The 24,430-nt window shown below is 54.2% G+C and overlaps 6 protein-coding genes and 1 non-coding gene across 7 annotated transcripts; 3 read left to right on the top strand and 4 right to left on the bottom strand.

The window, feature by feature from the left end:
• Positions 1–329: 329 nt before the first annotated feature.
• On the top strand, positions 330–2,335 carry BDY24DRAFT_438151 (1-aminocyclopropane-1-carboxylate deaminase). Its single transcript, XM_076644338.1, has 11 exons — positions 330–447; positions 554–686; positions 823–895; positions 987–1,053; positions 1,129–1,183; positions 1,251–1,280; positions 1,353–1,463; positions 1,542–1,793; positions 1,864–2,001; positions 2,075–2,224; positions 2,302–2,335. The coding sequence occupies exons 1-11, from the start codon at positions 398–400 to the stop codon at positions 2,314–2,316; spliced, it is 1,074 nt and encodes a 357-aa protein (XP_076500191.1). The 5' UTR covers positions 330–397; the 3' UTR covers positions 2,317–2,335.
• A 63-nt stretch (positions 2,336–2,398) lies between these two features.
• On the bottom strand, positions 2,399–6,544 carry AVO1 (Avo1p). Its single transcript, XM_076636148.1, has 12 exons — positions 6,440–6,544; positions 6,240–6,377; positions 4,712–6,028; positions 4,182–4,627; positions 4,030–4,104; positions 3,755–3,966; positions 3,623–3,666; positions 3,293–3,522; positions 3,127–3,197; positions 2,964–3,041; positions 2,672–2,883; positions 2,399–2,589 (listed from the first exon to the last, which is right to left on the bottom strand). The coding sequence occupies exons 1-12, from the start codon at positions 6,460–6,462 to the stop codon at positions 2,499–2,501; spliced, it is 2,937 nt and encodes a 978-aa protein (XP_076500190.1). The 5' UTR covers positions 6,463–6,544; the 3' UTR covers positions 2,399–2,498.
• Positions 6,545–6,690: 146 nt separating this feature from the next.
• Positions 6,691–8,455, bottom strand: BDY24DRAFT_336312 (D-2-hydroxyacid dehydrogenase family protein; the record flags this gene model as incomplete). The annotated part of the gene is made up of 7 exons (XM_076637234.1): positions 6,691–6,826; positions 6,952–7,025; positions 7,120–7,322; positions 7,406–7,565; positions 7,648–7,940; positions 8,192–8,304; positions 8,397–8,455. The coding sequence occupies 7 exons, from the start codon at positions 8,453–8,455 to the stop codon at positions 6,691–6,693; spliced, it is 1,038 nt and encodes a 345-aa protein (XP_076500189.1).
• A 213-nt stretch (positions 8,456–8,668) lies between these two features.
• BDY24DRAFT_t8 lies at positions 8,669–8,740 on the bottom strand. The gene has a single exon. It is a non-coding gene; the product is annotated as a tRNA-Gly (tRNA).
• Positions 8,741–10,440: 1,700 nt separating this feature from the next.
• Positions 10,441–13,319, top strand: BDY24DRAFT_368212 (uncharacterized protein; the record flags this gene model as incomplete). The annotated part of the gene is made up of 4 exons (XM_076638015.1): positions 10,441–12,492; positions 12,579–12,725; positions 12,812–13,215; positions 13,289–13,319. 4 exons carry the CDS (start codon positions 10,441–10,443, stop codon positions 13,317–13,319), a joined length of 2,634 nt encoding a protein of 877 aa, XP_076500188.1.
• A 1,078-nt stretch (positions 13,320–14,397) lies between these two features.
• On the bottom strand, positions 14,398–15,743 carry BDY24DRAFT_155237 (uncharacterized protein). Its single transcript, XM_076636147.1, has 4 exons — positions 15,659–15,743; positions 15,210–15,554; positions 14,899–15,130; positions 14,398–14,782 (listed from the first exon to the last, which is right to left on the bottom strand). The coding sequence occupies exons 1-4, from the start codon at positions 15,728–15,730 to the stop codon at positions 14,463–14,465; spliced, it is 969 nt and encodes a 322-aa protein (XP_076500187.1). The 5' UTR covers positions 15,731–15,743; the 3' UTR covers positions 14,398–14,462.
• Positions 15,744–15,969: 226 nt separating this feature from the next.
• BDY24DRAFT_357763 (ABC transporter) lies at positions 15,970–24,203 on the top strand. Its single transcript, XM_076637820.1, has 40 exons — positions 15,970–16,211; positions 16,561–16,664; positions 16,768–17,112; positions 17,269–17,358; positions 17,445–17,523; positions 17,626–17,818; positions 17,919–17,930; positions 18,050–18,114; positions 18,207–18,355; positions 18,438–18,535; positions 18,616–18,631; positions 18,718–18,812; positions 18,877–18,903; positions 18,981–19,037; positions 19,112–19,491; positions 19,613–19,767; positions 19,841–19,955; positions 20,021–20,173; positions 20,251–20,540; positions 20,616–20,753; positions 20,816–20,880; positions 20,967–21,018; positions 21,095–21,199; positions 21,273–21,377; positions 21,440–21,553; positions 21,642–21,840; positions 21,904–22,036; positions 22,107–22,210; positions 22,270–22,376; positions 22,448–22,594; positions 22,669–22,682; positions 22,791–23,012; positions 23,078–23,102; positions 23,176–23,192; positions 23,260–23,333; positions 23,407–23,426; positions 23,504–23,515; positions 23,601–23,680; positions 23,781–23,816; positions 23,895–24,203. The coding sequence occupies exons 1-40, from the start codon at positions 16,003–16,005 to the stop codon at positions 23,925–23,927; spliced, it is 4,434 nt and encodes a 1,477-aa protein (XP_076500186.1). The 5' UTR covers positions 15,970–16,002; the 3' UTR covers positions 23,928–24,203.
• The last annotated feature ends 227 nt before the right edge of the window (positions 24,204–24,430 follow it).

The raw sequence follows: 24,430 nt of genomic DNA, 5'->3' as shown, positions 1-24,430 counted from the left end.
ATAGAGATTCAGGTAGTACACCATTATCAGCGATGCTTGCCTCCGTTCAAACCTCGAGGCAAGATTGTTCGCGCTCAGGACGCGTCTCGACATTTCCTCCGATCAGCGGCAAAGTCCTCCTTTTGAACCTCTCGTAGCTCATCATGCAGTCGTGCTCGTTGCGTGACTCGGGTACCTACACAAGTGGTAGGAAGACGGCGAGCTATAGATAAGATCTCTCTCCAAAAAAGGACGGGGACTCATTCGAGTCGAATGAGTCGGGCATTTGGCCACGGCCAGCTTTCTTTCGTCCTTTCCTCTCTCTCCCGCTCTCTTCTCCCATCAACCATCACACCGACTCAACTCAAGTTCTTCTCTCTTCCTTTCTTCCACCCTTTCTATCTCTACCATCTCAAACATGTCCGCCCCTACTCCTCGTGAAACCTTCGAAGCCATCCCTCGAAAGACGTGAGCTCATCTCTCCTTCAGCCCACGTCTCATCTCTCCTCTCCTCTCCTTCAACCCGTATCCAGGGCTGAGTCCTCCAGCCTTTTCTGAACTCTTCCCCTTGCAGCCTTACCTTCCCTTACCCTACCCACATCCAAAAGCTCGAGCGTCTCACCAAGCGATTGGGAGGAGCCACGATTTGGGCCAAAAGGGAGGACTGCAACTCTCCTCTCGCTGGTGGAGGAAACAAGGTCCGAAAGGTGAGAGTATCTTCTATTTTTGTTCGTGTAGGAGAGATGGGAGGAGCCAGAAGTCCCCATCGCTAGAGAAGGTCGAAGAGAAAGAACGAACGAGCTCACCGTCGGCTTCCTCCTCCGCTTTTTCTTCTTCTGACAGCTCGAGTACCTCGCTGCCGACGCTCTTGCTCAGGGAGCCGATACTCTCGTCTCTATTGGAGGTATCCAGTCCAGTGAGCATCTTGTTTCTGTGCTCGGATTTCTCCTCGCTCGGAAAAGAGCTCACGCTAATTCTCTCTCCTCCTCCTCTTCTTCCCTCCTCAGACCATACTCGAGCCGTCACCGCTGTCGCTGTCGCTTGCGGACTCAAGGCTGTTACCGTTCAGGAACAGTGAGTTTCGCAACACACTTCCATTTACTGAGCCCTCCATAGCAGCGGAATCTGACACGGATTTCTGGCTTTCAGGTGGGTTCCTCTGGACGGGTTCGAGGGAACGATCCCTATTTCTGAGACTGAGAAGGTGAGCCTTGTTCTGAGGATCCTCTCCTATGAAGTATACAAAGCTAATCCTCGTTATCCGCTGTCAGTCCGTCTACGGCTTGGTCGGAAACATCCAGGTTCGTCTCCCCTCCACTTTTTTCTCGACGCGACGGCGGGGAGTCCTGATCATCCTCCTTTTGCTTCTACAGCTCTCTCGACTGATGGGAGGTGATGTTCGTCTCGTTGACGCTGGCTTTGGAATCGAGCACAAGCCCTCGCTTGCTAACGCCGTTGAGGACGTCAAGTCGAAGGGAGGAAAGGTAGCTCGTCGCGCTTCCTCACTCTTCGTCGTCTCTTAGAGCGAGAAGCTCACGTCACCTTCCTTCCCGTTCCACTAGCCTTATGCCATTCCCGCTGGAGCTTCCCTTCACCCTCTCGGAGCCTGTGGTCTTCTTCGTTCGTTCCTCGAGATTGAGGCTCAGGAGAAGGAACTTGGAGTCTTCTTCGACACCATCGTCGTCTGCTCGGTCACTGGATCTTCGCACGCTGGACTCGTCGTCGGAGCTGCTTTGGAGAAATTCGAGGGAAAAAAACCTAGAAAGGTCATTGGTATCGACGCCAGTGGAAAGGAGGAGGCGACTTGGAAGCAGGTGAGTTTTGGGTCCTCTCTCGAAGTTCGACGCGTTCGACTGACCTCGTCTTGTCGCTGTTTTTCGTCAGGTCCACTTCATCGCTTCTTCCACTGCCAAGATGCTCGGGCTCCCGGCCATCGAGGACTCCGAGGTCGTCCTTGATGCTCGATTCAATGCCGGAATCTATGGACTCGCGGACGAGGCCACGTTGAAGGCTATCAAAATCGTTCGTCTCTTCCCTTCTCGCCTTTCCTTTTCTCATCTGACCGGCCCGATGTCCCTTTTATTCAATCTAACAGGCCGCAGAGACGGAGGCCTTCATCACCGATCAGGTTTACGAGGGAAAGAGCATGGCTGGTTTGATCTCGTTGGTCGAGTCGCAAGAGATCCCGTCCTCCTCGAACGTTCTGTATATCCACTTGGGAGGACAAAACGCGTTGAACGCTCAGGTGATAGATCTCTTTCTTCCTCCTTGGTCTTGACGCGTCTCTCTGATCTTAGTCTCTCTTCATTCCCTTTTTCTCAGTGCGCCCTCGCCTAGACGCGCTCTCGCCGAGACCTTGCTGTGTTTAGTATACTTAATATGTTTGGAATAGATGTGCCTTCTAATTTGAGAATTAGGAGGAGAGCAAGAAAAGGTCATTCGTTCGTAAGCAATCGTAAAGAAAGGAAGGGACGCGTCGTGTAAGAAGGGGGAAGAAACGAGAGGCGAAAGAGTAGCGATCAGACTGCAGGGTGTCGTCGGAGCTTGGATGGCGATGTAGGCATGAGTAGGTTGTCCGGTTGCTCTCTTTCCGGGAGGTAGAGACGCATCCTGAAGGCGAAGAAAGTGGCAGAGCATTAGTTGCTCGTTTCGGTCTTGAGGCCGCCAAACTGAGAAAGGCGTCGATACTTACAGATCCTTGATGATGCCTACGATCTCCGAGACAACTCGACCATTCTCTCCTTCGAACTCGTATCGCTTGTTGAGGTTGCCGTCCTTGATTACGAGCAGCTTGAAGCTCGACGGATTCTTCCTCGACTGCTTGACTCCGAGGATCGACGTGATGTGGTACGAAGCGGTTCGCATGGAAGAAGGGAAGCCGTGGGTTCGGTTTTCGGAAGGCATCTGGAAGGGCAAAAATAAGGGGAGACGGTCAGGCTGAGCGAGAGTGGACAAGTCGAAGGGGAAGGTGAGAGCGAACTCACGACGTGAACGTAATCCCCGTCGATGGCTAGTATCCTCTCGTGACGACCGATGGGAGCCTTCCTCTGAACTGTATACTTCTGAAGAGGCGATGAAGCGAAAAGGGAGAGAGAAGGCTTCAGCAGGCGTGAGGGCTTCAAACTCTGGTCTCGTGTTCCGACTCACCTTGTACGTCGAGTCAAACGCAGAGACCATCTTGACCTGATCAGGCTGGTGGAAGTCCTTGAACACCGAAGCTACAAAAGAAAGAGAGGGAGGAGGAACGATCAGCGTCGATGTAGCAAGCAAACTGTTGGACGCGACAACGAGCTCAGAATCGAGCTCGACTCACCGTTGGGATCCCCTCCCTTCTCGTTCCCACCCTTCAAACCATGACTGACAGCCCAAGCTCGCTTCACCAGCGCAAGATCGGTGACTCCCATCAAGCTCTCGACCGTTCGATCCAGAGGAAGAATGAACGAGAGGTCGGCGAGGCAAAGCACCCAATCCTCTGGTCCGTTTGGGATCCGCTTCTTCCTGCAGACGAGCTCGAGAACGTCGGCAAGGTAAGTCATCGACGATCTGAGGGAGAAAGCACGGAAATTAATGGATTAGGTCGAGCTTGGGAGGTCGTCGAAGAGGACGGTCTCGTGGATATGGAGGGGAAAAGAACGAGGCTCACACGCTGACGGTCGTCGAGAAACGGATATCGGCGGTGTTGACGACCTGTGGGACGGGACGAAAGAGTGAAAGAGCGTGAGTCAGCTGTAGAGCTCAGAAGGGGAGTCGTATTCGGGAGGAGGGAAGAACTGACGTTGATCTTGAGAAGGACGATGACTCCTCCGGCTCCGACTCGAACCATCGGACTGAGGTCTGCATAGCTGTTGGATACGGAACCTCCAAACGAGCCTCCTTGGATAGAGCTGCCAGGGACTGTTGACGGAGGAGGAGCGAGAGAGGAGGCGGACTTGTTGGCGACGGCAGTCGGACGCGACGGAAGAGGGGTCTTTTGGAGGTTTTGAGCGACTGTCGAACGGAAGAAGGTCAGCAAAAAGGTTCGACGAAGAAAGGAAACCTACTTGATCTCACTCTGAGAAGGCGTCGACTCGGTGATGGCGAACTCGAGGAAAGAAAACTTGGCTGCGTTCGCTTCCCTGTCAAGAGCTGAGACGAAGGGGAGAGGAAACGATCAGTCGAGATTCTGGGGATGAAAAAAAAAGCGACTCGGTCGTTGAACGAACCTGGGAAATCTTCGTCGACCTCTCCATCGTCCTCAACGATCCTCAAACCCCATCCAACGGTGCTAAGTCTGATGTCCCTCTCCCTCCCCTCCTCTTCCCGTCCCTCATCTAGCTTCGGCTCACGACCCTCCTCCGAGTACAAGAAGAGACCGTATCCAACCACCTCTTCGACCGTCGAGTCTTTTCGCACTGCCGTCTTGATCGGTTTGGTAGGTGTTTTGGAGTGAGGGAAGTAGAGCGAGAGGGAAAGGGCGGGAGCAGTGGGAGGCTGAGCCGATGCGATCCGAGCGTAGGTCGAGAAGGGAGTTGGAGCTTTGGTGTTGTGAGCTTGAAAGACGAGGGAGAGGGAGGAAACTGTTTGGAGGAGTGGCGGAGTCGGAATCTTGGAACGGGCGAAGACGAAGGATGGAGTCGAACGAGGAGGTGGGTGCGACGAGATCGGACGCCTGTTGGTGAAAAGAGGGAGGGAGGACGAGCATAAGCTTAAATTCTAGAGGAGGACTGGAGGCTTTGGAATCGAGTCAACTCACTTTGGACGATCCACTCCTTCGGCAACCTGCTCCCTCCCTCTCTCGACGGAACCCACACTCCCAGCAACAACGGCGTCCCCTCCCTCCTCCTCCTCCTCCTCCTGATCTTCGATGAATCCATCCTCCCTGAAGCCGGCCAGAAGATCCTCTTCCTCTCTCACAATTCCAACCTCTCCATCACTCGCGTCGACGTCGTCGTCTCCTCCAGACAGCATCGAACCCAACGGGAGCCTATCGACACCTGAAGCTCTCTCGTCCACTCCCAGATCGTCCTCGTCGTCGTACTCTTCGTCTCCATCATCCAGGAACTCCTCGTCCTCATCTACATCCCGATCTTCGTCCTCTCCCTCTTCATCGAGAAGCGATCCAGACGCGCCGTTGCTGACGGACGCCGAGACGGACGTTTCGTCCTCCCCTGGCGACGGACGGTAGACCTCTGGCGTGGAGACGGAAGTAGTAGGTGAAGTCACGGTGGGTAGAGGTGCTGAGTCGGATCTCCTACGATGTCCTCCTGTGATGGTCGTGTTCGATCCTCGAGGAGCTGGAGTTCGAGGGGAGCTCGACTCGCCGAACGACGATTGTCCCTCGATGAGGCTTGGGGAAGTAACGAAGGAGCCTGTTCCTCCTCCCGAGGAATGGGATTGCGAGTTGGGAGTCCGAGGAGGTCGTGGTGGTCGGAAAGGGTTTCGGAAGGATGAGGGAGACGTAGGGGAGTAGGGATCGTCGGAGGTGGTTGCTTTGGCGGTCGGAGATGGAGATGGAGATTGAGTCGTGGCTGAGAGTTGAGAGGAGCTGTTGGGTTCCTGCGACGTTGTACGGATCCGAAGTCGTCGACGATGATGAGACGCTTCTCCAGCTTTGAAAGCGAGGGAGGGAGGAGCTGCTGACTCGAGAGCTCGCAGACCTCCCGGCCCTCCTCCCACTCCAGCCGACGCCGTTGCTGGTTGGATCCTGACCTCTCCTTCTCCGGCTGAGTCCTCCTCCTCTCGAGCTGTCATCCCACTACTAGATCCTTCTCCGGGTGTCCCAGACGCGTCTGCTCTGCGAGCGAGCCTCCTCGTTCCATCGACCCTCATGCCCATCCCTCCTGTCCTCCCTGGTCCGACGATCGTCTTGGTGTACTTGAGTTGACTTCCTCCTGGTTCTCCGACCTCTGGAACACCTTGAAGAGCGGCTGGGATAGGTGCACGGGTTGATGGTTGTTTGCGAGAAGAGGTCGAGGAAGCGTTTCGGTTGAGTCGAGGTCGTCTCGAAGGGAGGCTGTCGAAGGTCGATTGAGTGGGAAGAGGAGAGTGCACAACATCGAGTTCGGGCCATCTGAAGAGGGCGAAGATAAGAGTCAGTTATCTTCATGGACGAAAAAAGAGTTGCAGAGCTCTGTGTCTGCTGAAGATCGAGGGAAGTCGAGGAAGGGACGATGCTCGAGCTCAACCCTTCCTTCCTTTGCACCTCAATCCCTCCCTCTCCTTTCCTCCAGCCTTCGTCGCCTTCCCAACTTTAGCTCGCCCACAGGAGATAGCTAACTCACTTCTCTGAATCTCGTCCTCCACTAGCTCTGATCCAATCTCCATCGCCTGCCAGTCCCTCCTTGAGATCAATCACTCCAGCTGAGATCGAGTCCGTTGAAGCACGGAGATGCGAGAGGCGAAGGTTGTGAAGAACGTAGCTAGTAGGAGAAGAACGAGGGTCAGTTCTAGCAGAGAACATGGTAGAGGGGAACTAACTCACGATACATCTGAGATGAGAGCCATGGAAGGCGAGTTGGGCGTTGGAAGTCAAAGAACAAGGAAGGAGTGAACCCGACGAGCTCGAATCACTCCTTCACGACGAGTCTCTGCTGACTGTAAACAAAAAAATGTGTTCACAGCAGAACGATAATTTGAGGTTTTCGGACTAGGCTTCCTGCAACGAACACTCGCAACTTGATCGTCCTCTCCACAGAAAAAAGGCAACGCGTCTCATCCTCCTGTCCTGGTCGCTCAACCCTTCAGCTCCCTTCCCTTCGCCTTTGAGCTGGCCCCGCCATCTTCTAACCAACTCTCTATGTTCTCGACCGTCTCCTTCCACCAGATATCAAGCGTCTCGTCCGTCGAGTACGCCATGTGTGGAGTCAACCTGAACCGACGCGACGAAAGAGAAGAGGGAAGTCAGGATCGCAGCGAGACAGTCGAGAACTTCGCGGATGACTAGGTTAGAGGGAATGACGTAATAAAAACCAGGATTGGATAAAGGGTACTAACGTGACGTTGTCTAATCCCTCGAAGGTATTTCGTTCCACGAACGGCTCTTGCTCGAAGACGTCGAGAGCAGCACCCTGAAGATGACGCGAGGCAAGAAAGATGAGAAGAATCAGCTCTAGACATCTTCCCAGCTTGCTGGAAGGTTGAGAGAGGTGTAGGAGTACTCACTCTGATCTTCTTCTCCTTCAACGCATCGACCAAAGCGTCTTCGTCGATCAATCCTCCTCTGCTGGTGTTCACCAAGAACGCGCTAGGCTTTATGTAGGAGAGCTCCTTCTTTCCGATGATGTGCCGAGTAGAGGGAGAGTAGACCAGCTGGAGAGTGAGAACGTCGGCGGAAGAAAGGAGGTGTTCGAGAGACGACGCGAGGGCTGAGCACGAGAATCGAAAGGACGACGCGGAGAAGATGATCAGGAGCTTTGCTCTTCAGAGTACAAGTGTAGATACGACTCACTGATATCGGATCCAAAGGGTGCGATCCGTTCAGGAGTCAGGTTGGGCGACCAAACGAGAATCTTGAACCCCAACGCTCGTGCTACTGGAAGCAAAGCCTGACCGAGTCTACCGAATCCGAGGATACTGAGCGTTTTCCCTCTAAGCCCAAGAGAAGAAGCCTATCATTGTTCTTGTCTGAAGGCGTCTGGTTTGAAGGCGTTTGACTCACCTCAGTCCAGGGTTCGTCCCTCGTTGCCAAACCTTCCCCTCTCTCCCTGCTCCCTGTGCAATCCAACTTGAGTCCGAAACTACGTTCTTCGTAGATGCAAGGATGAGGCTCCAGCAGTGCTCGTTCGTAGCATCTCCTGTTCTTCCTTCTGACGCTTGAGGAGTTCCGTTGGTCCCGAGGACGAGGATGGATTGGGAGGAGGTCGTGGGAAGAGAGATGGACAGGTTGCGGAGTCCTGTGGTCGTGAGCAGTTTAAGATTTGGGAGTTGGGAGAGCAGGGAAGATGGGAAGGGAGTTCGTTCGCGCATGGTGGAGATGATGGTGACTTGGAGAGGTGGGACGAAGAGAGAGGGAGCGAGGGAGGGAGGAGGAAGGGAGGAAAGAAAGGTGAGCTCGGAGTTCGATGGGCTGATTAGAGACTGAAGCATCTTCTGCTGCCCCTCCTGGGACGGGAAGTCTCAGAAGCACTTCGGACGATCTTCTACATGGCCCTCCCTAAACACGTCTGAGTTCCGCTCAATGGTTCGACCCTACGCGAGCTCAACACGGCTCGGAGATGAACGGTCAGGAACTCACAGGGCCTCAGCCTCTCTACGAGCTTCTCCTCGTCATGAAGGGTATCTTTGAAAACGGTGAGCTCAACCCCAGCTGATTTGACCTTGTTCCAGTCTCCCATCGAGAGAGCGAGACTGCAGAAGTGACGGGAGAAGAGAAGGAAGGAAGGGAGTCAGTCGTGAGCTTGTTCGTCCACTCCCTCCTCTCCCTTTCCTCTTTGACTCACCCAGCGTAATCGTCGAGGATGGCGAGTTTGATAGGTTGAGATGCAGCAGAAGAGGACATCCTTGCAGCGAGCTTGATCCTGGTGGTTGCAGTTCGAAGAGAAAACAAGCTCATCAAGGTCGAAGGCGGAGGGGAGAGTCCTGCGACGGCGAGCTTGGTGGTTTTCGGAGTGAGTTCCTCCTTCTTCAACGCCTCCCGCGTCGCTCTCCCTCCCGCTCTGTTTCTCTTTCTCTTTCACAACCGCCAAAAAGTTAAACAGAACTCGAAAAAAAGTATAGGTAAGGGGAATTGAACCCCTGCCTCACGCATGGCAAGCGCGAATGATAGCCACTTCACCATACCTATGTTGCTCTAGCAATTAAACATTTGATCTGAATTTAAGACTCAGACCTCAAATCCAAATTCAGTTTGTCCCATCGCGGGCAAGCTCGCTCGCTCTTCTGCTCTTCCCACAGACACTGTCCTGGCTTCCGTCGTACATCTAGAATCTCCTCTCAACATGGGAGTAGACTTGGAGAGCTCAAGCGGCGCGTCCTCTCGGTTCCGACGCGTCGTTGTCTTCCCTCAATCTGGTCTCCCTTCCTTCCTCCCACAGGACTGTTCTTTGCAGAACTGGCCAGAAGAAGCACAAAGAAAACACGCATGCAAATTTCATCGTCAGCCTAGACTACCCACCGCGGACTCGTAAAAATCGTTAAACTCCCTCCTTCTCTCTTCGTCTCTCTCGTCGTCGTCGTTCCTTTTCTTCTGCGCTCATCTCGTCAAGTCCTGCTCCCCTACCTGGACCAGCTTTGGCAACGAAGTGAAGCTGATGGGTGGATTACTGTAAGGAACTTTTCGGCGGGAGTTGGAGGCATGGGAACCTTTATAAGGGAGAAAGAAGAAGGAAAGGAAAGTTCGGACGCGTCGCATCGACGACTCACTCTCGTTCTCTTTCTCTTCTTCCCGTTTGCTACTTTTTCATCCGACCTATCTTATTATCTGACTTCATCTTGGACAGCCGCACACAAAGGCTTACAGCCTTCACCTGGTCAGGGTGAGACCAGGTGAGAAAGAGATCAAGCGAGCGACGCCTCGTGTTTTGATGTTTTGATAATCGCCCTAAACAACGACCAGGTTAGCGTCCCTCGCCTATCTCCAATCGCATAGGATAGGCTGGTATGGGGGACACAGCTCTTCAGTAACGGCAGAAGAGGTGAGAAGAACCCAAAGGAGCGGAGGAGAAAACACGACCCGTCCGGGTTCGCTTGGGCTTCTCGGTTCTCCTTTTCTTTCGTACCCTGAGGTTTTCTGATCATCCGGGAGCTGCTCATCAGAGCTTGTATTGATATCAGAAGGTCAGAGGATGTAGGATCCTGCCCGATTACCGAGAAGACAGAACGAGGAGGGGAAGACACTAGAGCAAAGAGGGAAAGCTTCTTCTTCCTCACCATCTCTCTCTCTTTCGCTCGTTTTGAATCCCTCTTCCCTTCTCCTCTTTGTGGGCACAAACTTTCGAGACTCCGAGCGTGACTCTGCGACGAATCGAAAGAACGACAGTCCCCAAGAGATACGAGAGCGAGAAAACGGACGATGGAACGGCAAACACGCCGACATCTCTCTCGTCGGCGCGTCATTTTTCCTCCAAGTCTCAACAATTCTTCCACCTACCGACGAAAAGGTTGAAAGCATCGAATCCAGCTCATCGGAAGCTTTTTCCCAACCCTTTTGTACGGGTTCAATGGAAACCAGGGGATCTCGTTTTCTCTCTCTCTCTCCTCAGCCCAACCCATCTCTTCCCAAGCGAAAAATAGCTCGTGCTCTTACTGAACTCTGCGATTCCGTTCAAGCATGCATTCGCCGTGTTTTCCATGCGATCAGAGACGACGGGAAAATCCTCGGGTCTTCGAGGGAGTCCAGAGGGAAAAAAGCCCCCATTTCAGAATGGAAGTCAGCAGCTCAGGACCTCCTCCGTTTCCCTCCCAACTTCGACCCTTTCCTCTTCCCCTTCCCTTCCCTTTTCGTTGCCCTTCGCTCTTTTTTTTCCTCCTCGATATCGAGTCGAGATGACGGTCTATCAACATCCCTCCGCAGTCGCACTCTACCAAACCGCTTCCTCGTCGTCGAAACCAGAAGGGAGCTCGACGACTCTCCTGCTCGACCACCTCCTCTACCTTCAGGCCAACTCTCGAATCCTGCTCGGACGGAGGGAGTTGGGGATGGGTCCTCCCTGTCCTTTCGCTCAGGGAGAGTGGGCTACTTCCGGAGACGGAGAGAGCGAAGACGAGGAGATCGAGCGAGTCTTGGGCTATGGATCTGGGAGGAGAGGGAAGGGAGAGGGTCGGGTGAAACCGCGTCGAGAAGGAGGAGGAGGGCACGATAACGATGGGAGGGAGGATGAGGAGGAGACGAAGAAGGTTGAAGGAACGGAGAGGGTCTTGGCTGCTCTGTTGAGTAAACTCAAAATGAACGAGGAAGAGTCGGATGAGGAGGAGTCAGACGAAGAAGCGGAAGGAGAGGTCGAGCTCAACTCGGATCCTTCTTCAGCCATGAACATCGACGACCCTCAACCCTCCTCCTCCTCCACCTCTACTACCTCCAACGCTGGACCATCCTCCTCTCCGACTTCCTCTTGCAACACTTCGGACATCTTTGTTCCTCCTCTCCTCCCTCCTTCGACCCAACTTCGACTCCTCATCTCGGGTGGTCTCGACCTCCTCCTCTCTCCTTCCCTCTCCCCACCACCGACCCACCTCCCTCCACCCTCAGCCTACAACCCTACCCTCCCTCAATCCCTCCTCAAAGTCAACTCCATCCTCGCACCCATCTCTTCCTCTCCCATCCCTCAACTCGTCAACTCGTCGACCCAACCGCCCGGTTCAGCCACAGCTTCCTCGATTGCCTCGGTTCACCCTCTTCTCAACCACTCTCGAGGAGGAGAAGCTCCCAAGTACCCTCGAGGAAGCATCTGGGATCAAGTCCCTCGAGCAGCAGGTCCAGAAGGTCCTTGGGCTTTCGCGGGAGGTCAAAGTCAAGCGTCGAGAGCCCTCGGAGGTTCATCGTCGGGATCGGTCGCGACGATGCCTTCCTTCCCTTCCTCCTCCCACCACAACAACCACAACGGCGAAGTCGAGGGTCCTCGAACCAAGAAGGCAGTAGGACGAGCCAAAGTTCTCTTCGACGCCGGAATCCAATCGGAGAGTCCCACCTCGTTCCATCAACCTCGATCTCGACCTCCTCTCAGCACGTCTTCCTCCTCGTCGTCCACTGCAACCAGAGGAGTCGCGTCAGGACTTGAACCTCCCTGTCGGAAATGGTGGGACGTCGTCGATTCTTCAGACCCTCAGCTCGGAGGATTATCCGTCGACGGAGAAGGACTCGGAAGGATGATGGGTTTCCTGAGACTCTTCCTCCAAACGAGTCGAGTCGCTACGGAGGGAGTTGGGAAGGGTATGGTCGATCGAGTCGAGAGCCGACGAGGACGAAGTCTCGTTCGACACCTGTTCGGTGGACTAGGTGGAGAAGGGCCGGATGGAGTGTGGACGAGTGATTCGGAAGGAAGCGTTTGTGGATCGGACGACGAAGACGTCAAACCGAGCGCATCCGCCGCGTCGACTTCGAACACCATCGGATCTTCCTCCTCTTCCATTCCTACCTCCTCAGCAACCTTCACCTCCCCTTCCTCTTCACACCACCACCCTCTCCCCGTCCGAAACCCAACCTACCTCTACCCGTCCTCTCAACCTCCCTCCCGCTCTCCTTCGCCAACTCCCATCCCAACTCCCTCCCGACGAGGTGCCTCCTCTCGCTTGACGACTCGGCAACATCTCGCTCGTCCTTCGAGAGCGTGGTACGCTCTACTCTCGGCTCTCCTCACTCAGGTGTGCATCGAGGGATTCGGAGAGTTTGGCTGGAAGGGTGGAGAGGCGGTCGAGTTGGTGTTGGGTGTTGGAAGGGGAGGAGTGAGGAGGAAGGGAGGACGAGGAGGAGCAGGAGCAGGAGCAGGTGGCGTTGTTGGAGGTTTGGAGGATGCTGGGTGGGAGCTGTTTGGGGGGAGAGGGGACGGCGGGAAGAGGCGAACGGAGTTCGAGAAGGAGATGGAGGAGAGGTGCGAGGAGGTGAGTCTTCGTCTTCGCCTCGGCGCGTCTTTCTGAACTTCCTTTCTTTCGCTGACTTTGCTTCGCTTCCTCCTTCGGTATTCTAGTTCCTCACCGTCGACTCTCACACCCGAACCCTCCGAGATCACTTTGCCTCTCTCGCAGCCAAGTACCCTCTCGAGCCCGTCGAACGAGCCGCTCTCAGGTTCATCGAGTCCATCGCTTCCTTCGTTGGAGTTCCGGATCTTGCTCAGGTTCGTTCTGCTTTTCCACACCTTTCCCTCGTTATGTCAAGTGTACTAATCCTTTTCATTTCTTCGCTTCTTGCTCGTTCTACCAGCCTCTTCCGATGCCACCGCCCTCCTACACCCTCAACCAAGTGTCCTCTTCCTCCTCGATCCCCATCTCCTCTCTCCTCAACCCTCACCCTCTCTCGAACTCCACCACCTCCGCTCACCACCACATTCCCTTCCCGACCTACCAACAACAACCTCCCACTCCTCCTTCCAACCCTCGGGCTATCCTTCGAAGGAAGGGAGTCGAGAGGTTCTTCGTCCCGCCCAGGATGGGACACAAGAAGGTCGCCAAGAAGGTCGAGAGGGGAACGAAGCGAGGAAGGGGAGAAGACGGGAGTGTTGGTGGAGGGGAGGCGAAGGAGAGGAGACTTGAAGATGGTGGAGAGGACGAGGAGATGGAGAGTGAGAACGAGGCGGGAGCAGGAGTTGTGGTTGAGGATTGGCCTGAGTGAGTCTGCTTCTTTCTTTTGCTGCTTTTCGAACTCTCTTTTCAGACCACTGACCTTTCGTTTCCTCTGCAGTCCCTACGGAGTTCAAGCGATGCGTCGCTAAACGGTTCTCCCTCTTCGTTTCTCTTCTCTCCTTCCTTCTCTCGGTTTGACTCTCGGTTTTCAAAACATACCTTCGCCCGATCTACGTCTCTTCTCTTCCGTCTTCTTTACCTTTTTGACGCTCGATCTGCCCTTTCTCGGTGCCTACCAACTACATGCTATGCCTCTCTACGAACGCTTCTCGCCTCTCTCTCTCTCTTTTCTTCCTCCGTCTCTTTTTTTGGACGCTCAGTTCCATGTTTGCTTTCGATTTCTTGCTTTCATCTCTCACCCTCACCTCTCCCAGTCTAAATGGTTTTTGTACTCGTCAAGCTCGTTGAAGAGGGAAGAAAAGCCCGGGCAACGAGTGAGGAGAGAGGGAGGGAGAAGGAGCGAGAGAGATCGACGACGACGCGACTGAAAGGCTGTAGACTAGTGGTATCAGGACTCACTCGGTATCGTATAAAACTGTCGAAGACAGATCCATTTAAAAATCCTTTACTCGGAAGACTTGAGACCACGAAAACTCGGAAACGAGCAGGGAATGTAGAGGGTGGAAGACGAAAAGTGTTGGGAGGCGAGCGTGGCTTCGTACGGCATGGGCATGGAGGATCTATACGACGATGCTATCAGACATGTCAGGGTGGTAGTTGGTGAGATGACAGTAGTTTGAGGTGAGTCTGGACTGTTCTTCTCTTTCGCCTGAACTCCTTCGAGCGATTGACGCGTCTTTCGTTTCTTTCCTCTCTCTTCAGTCAACCTCGTCGTCGTCGGCTAGCCCAGACTCCCTCAGCCCGCTACTTTGTCTAAGCATGAACCTCTTTGAGTTCGGATGAGCGAACGAGTTTCACGAAATCATCGAAAGGAGAAAGGGAGTAAGACGAGCGAGCGTAAGAACGCGACGAGCCCGTTTTCCATCATCGCCTGCTCTTTCGTCCCTTCGGTTCTCCTTCCTCCTGTTGTTGCGCACACGTATATCACGCAGGAAGCAAACCGGTCGAAGGAAGGAAAGACCCAAAAAACTGCGAGCTACTAACATCGCGTCGCGTCGTCCTCCTCTCCTTCTCCTCCCGCTTTCTTTCTCTCCGACCCTTCTCAACCTCTCTCTTTCTCTCTCTCGTCCTCAAAACCAAAAGACCAAAACCCTCGTCCCATCCCATTTCAATCACTCCAACCTCCTAAAGCCCTCCCCCTTCTCGTTACTCCCAAACAACTCCCAAAACTCCCTCGAATCCAAGACCCTGCCCAGTTCCTCTTTGCTCCTCGGCAACGACACCACGCCTTGCTCTCTCATGAGTTCCCTGACCCACTGAGCTTGACCGTCCTGGCCCCAGGAGGAAGCGAGGTCCCACCAGTCGTAGAGACGGGTGTCGGTGAGGATGAAGCGCCGGGCTGAAGAGGAGGAGGGGTGAGAGGCGAGGGGAGGGAGGAGGTGAGGGGAGAGGTGGAGGGAGACGAGGGAGAGGGAGATGTCGTGGCCGTGGACTAATGAGGCGGGTGGGTGATGGGTAGGGAAGGGAAGAGAACGAAGGGAGGTTAGCACGAGAGAGGAGAGGACGGGAAGGATCACAAGAAGATCGAACCATGAATGAACTACTCACTCATATGCAAAGACCCTTTGTTCTTGAGCGTCTCCTTGTTGGGAGCGACTTTCGAAACCCAATTCTTCGCCATCCTCTCTCCTCCCCAGAGACCAGCGAGGTTGAGCACCGTAGTGGTCGTTTTGGGAAGGTCGAGCTCGAGGAACTCGATTTCGTTGACGCCTCGAGCGTTGGAAGGAGGGACGGGAGAGTGTCGGTCGAAGATCTGAGCGGAGGATTGGAGAGCGTCGGCCTGGGAGAGAGAAGGGAGGTCAGTTTCGAGAGTCTGAGAGGAAGAACAAAAAAGAAAGGAAAAGTCGAGTTGAGCTCACGCTCCAAATCCCCGTCGAACCCAACCGGATCCACAGCGTCTCCTCCACCTCCTGCTCTTTAGCCTTCCCAGCTGCCAGATAACCCTCTACGAGAACCTTGTTCGCTCCAGGTTCGACGATCGGGAAAGTGACGAGAACGGTTTTGGCTCTTGGGAGCGAAGAGAAGAGGGAAGCGACCTCGTCGACGGAAGCCTTCGGATCGTAGGCGAACTTGAGCAAGGGAGAACTCGAAGGCAAGTCCGGGTAGTGGGATTCTCCCGTTCGAGTGGTAGCCGAGTAGGAGATGTTGCGTGAGACGAGGAGAGGGAGGAGGAATTGACTCAGCCAGCCGGCTCCGAGGACGAGCTGAGAGGAGAAGGGAGAAGGAGGGGAGATCGGAGAAAAAGAGAGAGTCAGAGAGAGAGAGAGAGAGACTATTCGAACAGAGAAAGGCGAGATGATCTACTGACAAGATCTACGTGCGAGGGAGTAGAAGAAGAGAGGGAGGAGTTGGAAGAGGGGGTGAAAGTGATTTGGGACATGATGGCTGTTGGGAGGGAAGGAAGGAATGGTGAGCTCGAACGAAAAACGAAAGTGGGCTCAGATCGACATATTTTTTCTCCTCTCTCGACAGTCTCCCAACTCCGATGATAAGATAAGATCTCTTCCAGACACAACTTGTTGCATTTTTTCCTTCTGCTTGTCCATCAGTCAGCCCCTCGCAGGAGACCGAAGAGATTTGACCTCTCCTCCTGCTCCTGCCCTCGTTGTTCCCTCAAACCACGACTCCCCCCTCGCAGAGAACTTCAAGGACATGACGGTCCCTCGACTGAGCAACGAACCCGGACTATCTTCAGCTGGGAGCGATACAACCGCCATCGCTTCTTCGAGGACGAGAGAGGAGAAGACCAAAGCAGGAGGTGGAGAGCTTGAGCTCGACCGAAGGAGAGAAGAAATCAACGAGAAGTTTGACCTTGAAGGAGGCAAGGTCGAGGAGGACAAGCAGGTCGTCAAGAAACCTTGGTGAGTGTCTCTTCTCATCGTCTCAAGCAGGTTTTCATCGAAGGAAGCTCAGCGGGTCTGCCCGAAGAAGGAAGGAGAGAGGTGTCGAGCTCGCGACGTCTTTCGCCTCGCCCAGCCCTTCCCCTTTCTCCGAGCTCTCTCCCTCCGTCTCTGTTCCTCTGCGACGGTCGAACCAGCTGGCCTCGTCGACAGAATCCCATCTCGAGAAGGGGAAGAGAGCACCACCTTCCACAGTGGACCTCAACTCTCGGTTTCAACCGGAGGAAAGGGCGCCCATCGAGAGGGACGAACGCAGGGCTGAACGCGCACCTCCACTTGTTTTCCTTTCCTTTTGTTTTCTTTTCCTCAGGTATTCCTTCATCCCCTACGTCGGTCCCTCCATCCCACCACCAGCACCACCCAAAACCATGGACGACGCCGTCCTCTCCCCCGAAGGAGAAGCTGGAATCATCTGTTCGTCTCTTTCTTCTCTCAACTCTCTCGGCCTTTCTCTTCTCTCTCTCCCCGTCTGTCCGTCCCCAAACTAAATCCTCCCTCGCTCCCTCCATCCCTCCAGCTCGTCACATCTTCAACTGGGTCGAACCCATGCTCATCCTCGGCCAAAAACGGCCCCTAACAGCAACCGACATGTGGAAACTCGACCCTTCCAAGGATTCAGCCCTCCTCGCCGCGAAGCTCAACTCCATCTGGGACCGTCGGTGTAACGAAGCGGAGGAGTACAACGGGAGGTTGGAGAGAGGAGAGGTGAAGCCTGGGGTGGTGAGGAGGGTGAAGTGGGTGTTTGGGAAGGGGGAGGAGAAGGGTTGGAGGGAAGGGAAGGTGGGGAGGAAAGAGGCGAGTTTGGTGATGGCTTGCAACGAGGTGTTTTTGAGGTGGTTTTGGATTGGAGGGTTGTATAAGAGTGAGTCAGGCTCCATACTGCTGGCTGTAGGCTGATCTGGACGGCTTGGACGGGAAGAAGAAGGAAGAGACGCGTGAGAGCGGGACGAGGCGAAACTGACGCGACGCGTAATTCTTTCGTTTGTTCTGCCTTCTTTTTGGTTGTTGTACCTCACAGTCATTGGAGATGTCACTCAGATGTGCTCGCCACTTCTCGTCAAGTGGATTATCAAGTTCGTCAACGCTCAAGCCATCGCTCGAGCGAACGGTTCGTCTTCTCCTCCATGTCGTTCTCCCCTCGTCGCAGTCCACTCTCACTCACGAACCCCCCGTTTTTTTTCCCCTTCTCTACAGGCGACCCTGCTCCCAGCATTGGCAAAGGAGTCGGAGCAGCCATCGGTTTGTCCCTCATGATCTTTGTCGCTTCCATCTGGTGAGTCGGCGTCCTGCCTCCCTTCTTCCTCCTTCATCATCTCACTCCTCTCTCGCCCCTCAAAACTCTCACTCACTGCTTCCTTTACTCCCATCGTTCCAGCAACCACACCTTCTTCTTCCGTTCCACAACCACCGGAGTCCTCCTTCGAGGAGCGCTCATCGCAGCGATCTACGAACGATCCGTCAAACTCACAGGGAAAGCTCGAGCGGAAGGGCTCGGGAACGGGAAGCTCATCAACCATATCTCGACGGATGTGTCGAGGATAGATTTCGCGGCTGGGTTCTTCCATTTGGTGAGTGGAAGTGTTTGGAGAGTTCGAGGTTGGCGAGACGCGTCGACTGACTGACTTGAGGCTTCGTTCTTTGTTGCGTTTCTCGTTCGTGCTCTTTCAGGTCTGGGTTTCAGTGAGTGCTTTTTTCATTTTCACCTTGAACTGTAGCCTCGCTACCGGCTTGGCTGAGCTCGAACTCGTCCTCGTTGAACGCGTCTGACCTCTACTCTCGCTCCCCTTTCTCCCTCGCAGCCCATTCAAGCCATCATCTGCCTCATTCTTCTTTGTCTCAACCTGGGACCTTCTGCTGTAGCTGGGTACGTTTCCGCTCGACCTCTCGCAGTCTCCTTTCCCTTCAGCTCGCTGACAGTCCGTCGTTTTCCGTCCTCCCACCCTCGTCGCCTCTCAGATTCGCCTTCTTCGTCATCATCACCCCCCTTCAAACCCACGTCATGAAGGTGCTCTTCACGGAGAGACTGAGGGCTATGGTTTGGACGGATCAGCGTGCGAGGTTGCTCTCCGAGCTGTTGAACGGAATGAAGTTGATCAAGTTCTTTGGTGGGCTGAGCTCTCCTTCCCTTCCTTCGGACCTTCGAGTATCGAAAGCTGACCTTCTTCCTTCTTCGCCTCTTGTTTTCAGCTTGGGAGATCCCTTACCTGGATCGACTGAACATCATCAGGACGAAGGAGCTCGGACACATCAAAAACCTGTTGATCACTCGATCCGCTAACATGGCTGTGGGTTTGCCTCCTTCCTTCGCTCCTTCACAACCCGTCGAACTTTGTACTGACTCTGACTTCCGTCCATCTTTGAACAGGTCGCGTTCACGCTTCGTTCGTTGCTCATCTCCTCGTTCTCGTCTCGTTTGGTGCGCTTCGACGGCGTGGCTGATCGTCTCCTCGTTTCTTCACTTCTAAAGCCGTCTTGGCCAGTGTTATCTCATTCAGCATCTACGGATCTGTCAACGGAGGTCTCAACGCCGCTGACGTCTTTGCCAGTCTCGCCCTGTTCCAGGTAGGTCGCGTCCTTGCTTTTCATCGACTCCTTCTTTCGTGCACTGACTCTTCTTGTCTCGCAGCTTCTTCGACTTCCTTTGATGATGCTTGTGAGTAGAGGTAGACCTCTCCAATCGCAGCTGGACGAGCCTGCTGATCTCGTTCTCTCTCGACGCGTCTTTCTCAGCCGATGGCTCTCTCCTCCGTCACCGACGCCAGCAACGCCTTCTCTCGACTCAAACCCGTTCGTTTCGCCTTCCCCCGCCTTACTGCTCTTCCGAACTCGACCTGACCTTCCCTGTCTATCTCCTCACCCAGCTCTTCCACGCCGAAACCCTCGCCTCGACTCAACACATCGACCGCTCTTCTCCGTTCGCCATCGACGTCTCCGACGCGACCTTCGAATGGGACGCTGCTCCTCCCGTCGTCGAAGGCAAAGCTTCCAAGAAGGATAGGAAGAAGGCCAAAAAGGCTTTGAAGAGTGGGACTGCTACTCCTGCTCTTGTCGGGATCGAGGCTGGGAAGGCTGGAGAGGGAGACGCGACGGCTCAGGGAGGAGCGATTCCTGGAGAGCTCGATCTGAAGAAGGCTATGGGAGAGGGAGTTGACGGGTTGGAGAAGGCTGATATCTTCAGCTTGAAAGGAGTGGATCTGAAGATCCCGAAGGGGCAGTTGGTGGCGATTGTCGGTGCTGTCGGGTGAGTTTTGATCTTGCTTTTCTCTCTCCCTTTGTCTCGTTTGGCGGTCTCCTGCACCTCCAAGATCTACCTCGAATCATCAACCTGACTCTCTCGTTCCTTGTTCTTCTATGTCTTGCAGATCCGGGAAGAGTTCCCTCCTCCAAGGTCTGATCGGAGAGATGAAACGAACGTCGGGAAGCGTCACTTTTGGAGGATCCATCGGCTACTGCCCTCAAACGGCTTGGATCCAAAACGCTACCATAAGAGAGAATATCCTGTTCGGTCAGCCATTTGGTGAGTTCGACCTCCTCCTACGCTTCTCCCGTCCTCGAGCGCTAATCGTTTCTGTGCATTTCCTTCACTGCAGAGGAGGAACGATACTGGGCTGCCGTTCAGGCTGCCTGCCTCGACGCCGACCTCGAGATCCTCTCGGGAGGAGACAGTACTTCAATCGGAGAGAGGGGGATCAACTTGTCGGGAGGGTGAGTCGCGTCCATTCCTATTCGTCGCGTCGATTCTGACCTCTCGATTCCCTCTTCGTCCTCAGTCAAAAACAACGAGTCTCCATCGCTCGACTCATCTACTTCGACGCCGAGATCGTTCTCCTCGACGACCCTCTCTCAGCTGTCGACGCTCATGTTGGGAAGACTCTCTTCTACGGGGCTATCGATGGAGTTCTGCAGGGGAAAACTCGAGTTCTGTGAGTCTCTTCCACTCTTCTCCGGTCCTCGAACCTCGTTTCCGACGCGACTTACCCCTCCTCTTCGCTCTTCCCAGCGTCACCCACCAACTTCACTTCCTTCCCTCGGTCGACTACATCATCACCGTCGAGAACGGAGTCCTCGCCGAACAGGGAAACTTCGAAGAACTCATCGCCAAAGAGGGCCCGTTCTCGCGGTTGATGCGAGACTTTGGGAACGTCGAGGAGGAGGAGGAGAAGATCGAGGACGAGGAGGAAGCCATTGAGGATGCTGCTGAGATCTCACCTGAGGAGAAGGCTGCTGCGTCGAAGAAGAAGGAGGCGAAGAAGGGAGACGCTTTGATGCAGGAGGAGGAGAGGTACACGGGTGAGTCGGGTTTCCAAAGGAAGACGACGAGAGCGTTCCGAACTGACCTCCCTTCGCCATTTATCTCGTTTTCAGGTGCCGTCGGAGGCTCGGTCATCAGTCAATACTTTTCAGCGGGAAACGGAAGAGTCTTGATCCCTCTCCTTCTCTTCTTCACCTGTCTGTCTCAAGTTTCGACCGTCTTGACGTCGTACTTTCTCGTTTGGTGGCAAGGTGAGTTCAATCTCGTCCACTTCAATAGGCCGAGACTGACTAATGCGCTTTATTGACTACAGAGGACAAGTTTAACCTTCCCATCGGAGCCTACATGGGCTTATACGCTGCTCTCGCCATCGCTCAGGTGAGTCGACGCGGCTCGTTCGATGCGCCCCTCTTTCCTTTCTGCTCAGTCTTCTGACTCCTCTAAATCTTCCCCTATCTTTACAGAGTATCACCACGTTCTTGATGGGAGCAGTGTTTGCCTACTTGACCTTCTACGGTTCGTCTTTGCGAGCGAGACCCTGTCTTCGTCCAGGGCTGACTTTTCCTCCCGCTCCTTTCCACTTTCCCCTCAGCCTCCGTCACTCTCCACCGGAAAGCCATCTCTAGAGTCATGAAGGCCCCTCAGAGCTTCTTTGATACTACTCCCATCGGTCGAATCATGAACAGGTTCTCCAAAGGTACGTGCTCTTTTGCTGGTGGAGTCTCGTTTCATTGCTGACGCCGTCTTCGTACCTTCTCTCTTTCTCGCAGATCTCGACACTATCGATAACATGCTCGGAGACGGTCTACGAATGCTCATTACGACCCTATCCCAGATCCTGGGATCCGTCATTCTGATCGCCATCGTTCAGCCTTGTGAGTTTCCCTTGCTTTCCAAACGTCCTCTCAACGCTTGCTGACACCTCCTCGTTTCCAAGATTTTCTCATCGCCTGCGTCGTCGTCTTTTATCTCCTCTACAAGGCAGCTGCTTTCTATCGATCGTCGGCTCGAGAACTCAAGAGGATCGATTCCATTCTTCGAAGTTCGATCTGTGAGTTGTCGAGCTCGACGCGTCTTTCCTTTGGGGCCTCTCGACTCTCTCGTTCTCTCGGCTGACTCGAACTCTCTTTTCAACACAGATGCACACTTTGGAGAGTCTCTCACCGGTCTCAGCACTATTCGAGCCTACGGGGAGGTCCCTCGCTTCCTCGCAGACAACACCAAAATGATCGACCTCGAGAACCGAGCCTACTACCTCACGGTCAGCAACCAGCGGTGGCTTGGACCTAGAGTCGACTTCCTCGGAAACTTGCTCGTCTTCACCTGCGCCATCATCGCGTGAGTTTCCCATCCCTCCTCGTGAACAACGAGCTCACGCTGACCTCTCTCCTTTCTCTCCAGCATCACCGTCCACTCGCTCACTCCCTCCGAAGTCGGTCTCGCTCTCGGTTACGTCATTGGAATTGTCCAGTCTCTCGCATGGCTCGTCAGACAGGTCGCTGAAGTCGAGAACGATCTCACTTCTGCTGAACGAGTGAGTCTTTCGTCCCTCTCTCGTCGAGGGGCGGCTTCCGCTGATCTTCTGACTTCATGTCCTGCCCCAGATCCTTCACTACGCCAACGAGCTTGAGCTTGAAGCCGCTCACGAGGTTCTGGATACTACACCGCCGAAGGAGTGGCCTCAGTCTGGGAAGATTGTCTTCGAAGAGTGAGTCGACGTGTCCTGCTCAAACGTCTCTTCCTCACTGACTCTCTCCCCTTCTGCAGCGTCTCGATGAGTTACCGACCAGGACTTCCCAATGTTCTCAAGTCGCTCAGCATGACTGTCAACGCCGGAGAGAAGCTCGGAGTCGTCGGAAGGACCGGAGCTGGGAGTGAGTTAAAAAACCGTCGAGCTGGTCTCCCCCTCTCACCGAAACTGACTCGCACCTTTCTCGGTCTGCAGAATCGAGTATCATGACCGCCCTTTTCCGTCTTGTCGAACTCAACGAAGGAAAGATCACGGTCGACGACGTCGATATCTCGACTCTTGGTCTCACTCCTCTGCGACGAGGTCTTTCCATCATCCCTCAAGAGCCCCTTCTCTTCAGTGGTCAGTACATATATCTTTCTTTAACGTTGTAACGTTGTAAACAATCAGGAGCTGATACCCTCCTGCCGTTACAGGTACTCTGAGAACCGTGAGTCTCATCTTCTCGTCACGTTGCAGTCTTTTCCCTTTCGACAGCTCGTCGATATCTCGTCCACACCGCTGACTCCAGCTTCGCTCCTTGACTTCCTGCCATTAGAACCTCGATCCTTTCTCCATCTACGACGACGCTCGACTCTGGGATGCCATGAAACGAGCCTACCTCGTCGAGCCCGACGCAGATCCTTCTCCCACTCCTGGAGGCAAGCTCAACCAACCCCGATTCACTCTCGACACCGTCGTGGAAGACGAGGGATTGAACCTCTCGGTTGGAGAGAGATCCCTCGTTTCTTTGGCTCGAGCTCTCGTTCGAGACGCGAAGGTCAGTTCAGCCACACTGGACTTTCGCCTTCTCTCTCACTGACAACGCTTATTCCATCCATTTAGATCATCATCTTGGATGAAGCTACTGGTAACTCATCTCCTTTTGTTTCTGACCTCCCTTTTTCGAGCTGACATCCCTCGAAACTTGCTCTCCTCTCCAGCTTCCGTCGATCTCGAGGTGAGCGTCTTCCCTCCCCTCCTCTCGCCTCGTCTCGTTCGCTGACTCGTTCAATTCCTCGACTCAGACCGACTCCAAGATTCAACAAACCATCCGAGAAGAGTTCAAGTCCAAGACTCTGCTTACCATCGCTCATCGACTGTGAGTTTGAGTTCCCGTCCTTTGTCGCCGTCTCCTTCCGTTGCTCACTTCGTTCTCTCCCCTTTCTCCTCAGTCGAACCATTCTCAGTTACGGTATGTCTCTACGATCCAACCCAAACCCAGATACCTCTGAAACTAACCTCTCTTCTCCTCTCCACCGTTTTTCGCAGACCGAATCCTCGGTTCGTTCTTTCGTCTCCCTCGCCCTCGCCCTCTCTCTCTCGACTTGACCCGCTGACTCCTATCCACTCTTTTTTCTTCTCGCAGTCATGGACTTCGGAGAGCTCGTCGAGATGGACACGCCTCTCAACCTGTACAACAACACCGAAGGAATCTTCAGGTCGATGGTGAGTTCTCCCTTTCTTTCGTCCTTCTCTCCCCTCTTGTCGAGCGCGGATCACACGTCTGACCCGGCCCCTTCTTCTATGGTCGTTCTCCATCTTCCAGTGCGACCGCTCAGCCATCGGAATGGAAGAGATCATGGTTGGTTCTCCTTCTCTCTCTTCGTTCGTCTCGTCGCGTCCAAAAGCTGAAATTTATCGTCTTCTTTCGTTCTTCCAGGCTGCCGAAAAGCTCCGAGAAGAATCGCATTGAACCGCACTGTACTCTCATCTCTTCCCCTACACATCTTCTGCTTCTCGCATATCTTTAGACTAGTCTATACGTTGTAATCACGATCGCACGCTCCTTCTTCTCTTCCTTTTCTCTCCCCTTCGTCGCGTCTTCCTTTGTTGATTTTTCCGAGCTTTTCTCTCAGGCGTCTGCTACGTACGAGGAATTTATCTTGTGACGCACGAGGTCGAAAGTCAGCCTTTTTTTCGGTGCCAGAAACGAGCCGAGGCGAACGAAACGTTGAGCTCTCCTCCTCCCTCCCTTCCACCTTCTCCTCAGGACCGTCACTACTCCCTCTTGTGTGAGTCCTCGAGGAACAGCTCACCGCCTCCCTTCCCATCCATCTACCCTACCTCCTTTCTGTCATCCTTCTCTTCTCTTCTCCCCGTTTCGATATCCATTTTCTTACTCCCAAACCCTCTTCGGCCATGTCGCTCCCCTCCTTCCCTTCTTCCCCATTCCCTCCTCTCCTCCCTTCCTCCCCT

Source organism: Mrakia frigida (assembly GCF_051309035.1).
Source record: "Mrakia frigida strain ATCC 22029 unplaced genomic scaffold BDY24scaffold_3, whole genome shotgun sequence".
In the NCBI taxonomy this organism is placed as follows: Eukaryota; Fungi; Basidiomycota; class Tremellomycetes; order Cystofilobasidiales; family Mrakiaceae; genus Mrakia; species Mrakia frigida.
The sequence above is the reverse complement of the archived record's forward strand: the minus strand, read 5'-3'. Positions and strand labels throughout refer to the sequence as shown.

Coding starts and splice junctions, on each gene's coding strand:
- BDY24DRAFT_438151 (XM_076644338.1), top strand. CDS start 398: ATGTCCGCCCCTACTCCTCGTGAAACCTTCGAAGCCATCCCTCGAAAG. Junction 1,054..1,128: donor GCTGTTACCGTTCAGGAACA/GTGAGTTTCGCA, acceptor TCTGGCTTTCAG/GTGGGTTCCTCTGGACGGGT. Junction 1,464..1,541: donor TCAAGTCGAAGGGAGGAAAG/GTAGCTCGTCGC, acceptor CCGTTCCACTAG/CCTTATGCCATTCCCGCTGG.
- AVO1 (XM_076636148.1), bottom strand. CDS start 6,462: ATGGCTCTCATCTCAGATGTATC. Junction 3,667..3,754: donor TCGTCCTTCTCAAGATCAAC/GTCAGTTCTTCC, acceptor CCCGTCCCACAG/GTCGTCAACACCGCCGATAT. Junction 2,884..2,963: donor ACGGGGATTACGTTCACGTC/GTGAGTTCGCTC, acceptor TTGCCCTTCCAG/ATGCCTTCCGAAAACCGAAC.
- BDY24DRAFT_155237 (XM_076636147.1), bottom strand. CDS start 15,730: ATGTCCCAAATCACTTTCACCCCCTCTTCCAACTCCTCCCTCTCTTCT. Junction 15,555..15,658: donor CTCCCTCGCACGTAGATCTT/GTCAGTAGATCA, acceptor TTCTCCTCTCAG/CTCGTCCTCGGAGCCGGCTG. Junction 14,783..14,898: donor CAAAGGGTCTTTGCATATGA/GTGAGTAGTTCA, acceptor CCGCCTCATTAG/TCCACGGCCACGACATCTCC.
- BDY24DRAFT_357763 (XM_076637820.1), top strand. CDS start 16,003: ATGACGGTCCCTCGACTGAGCAACGAACCCGGACTATCTTCAGCTGGG. Junction 19,768..19,840: donor CCTGTTCGGTCAGCCATTTG/GTGAGTTCGACC, acceptor CCTTCACTGCAG/AGGAGGAACGATACTGGGCT. Junction 23,334..23,406: donor CTTACCATCGCTCATCGACT/GTGAGTTTGAGT, acceptor CTTTCTCCTCAG/TCGAACCATTCTCAGTTACG.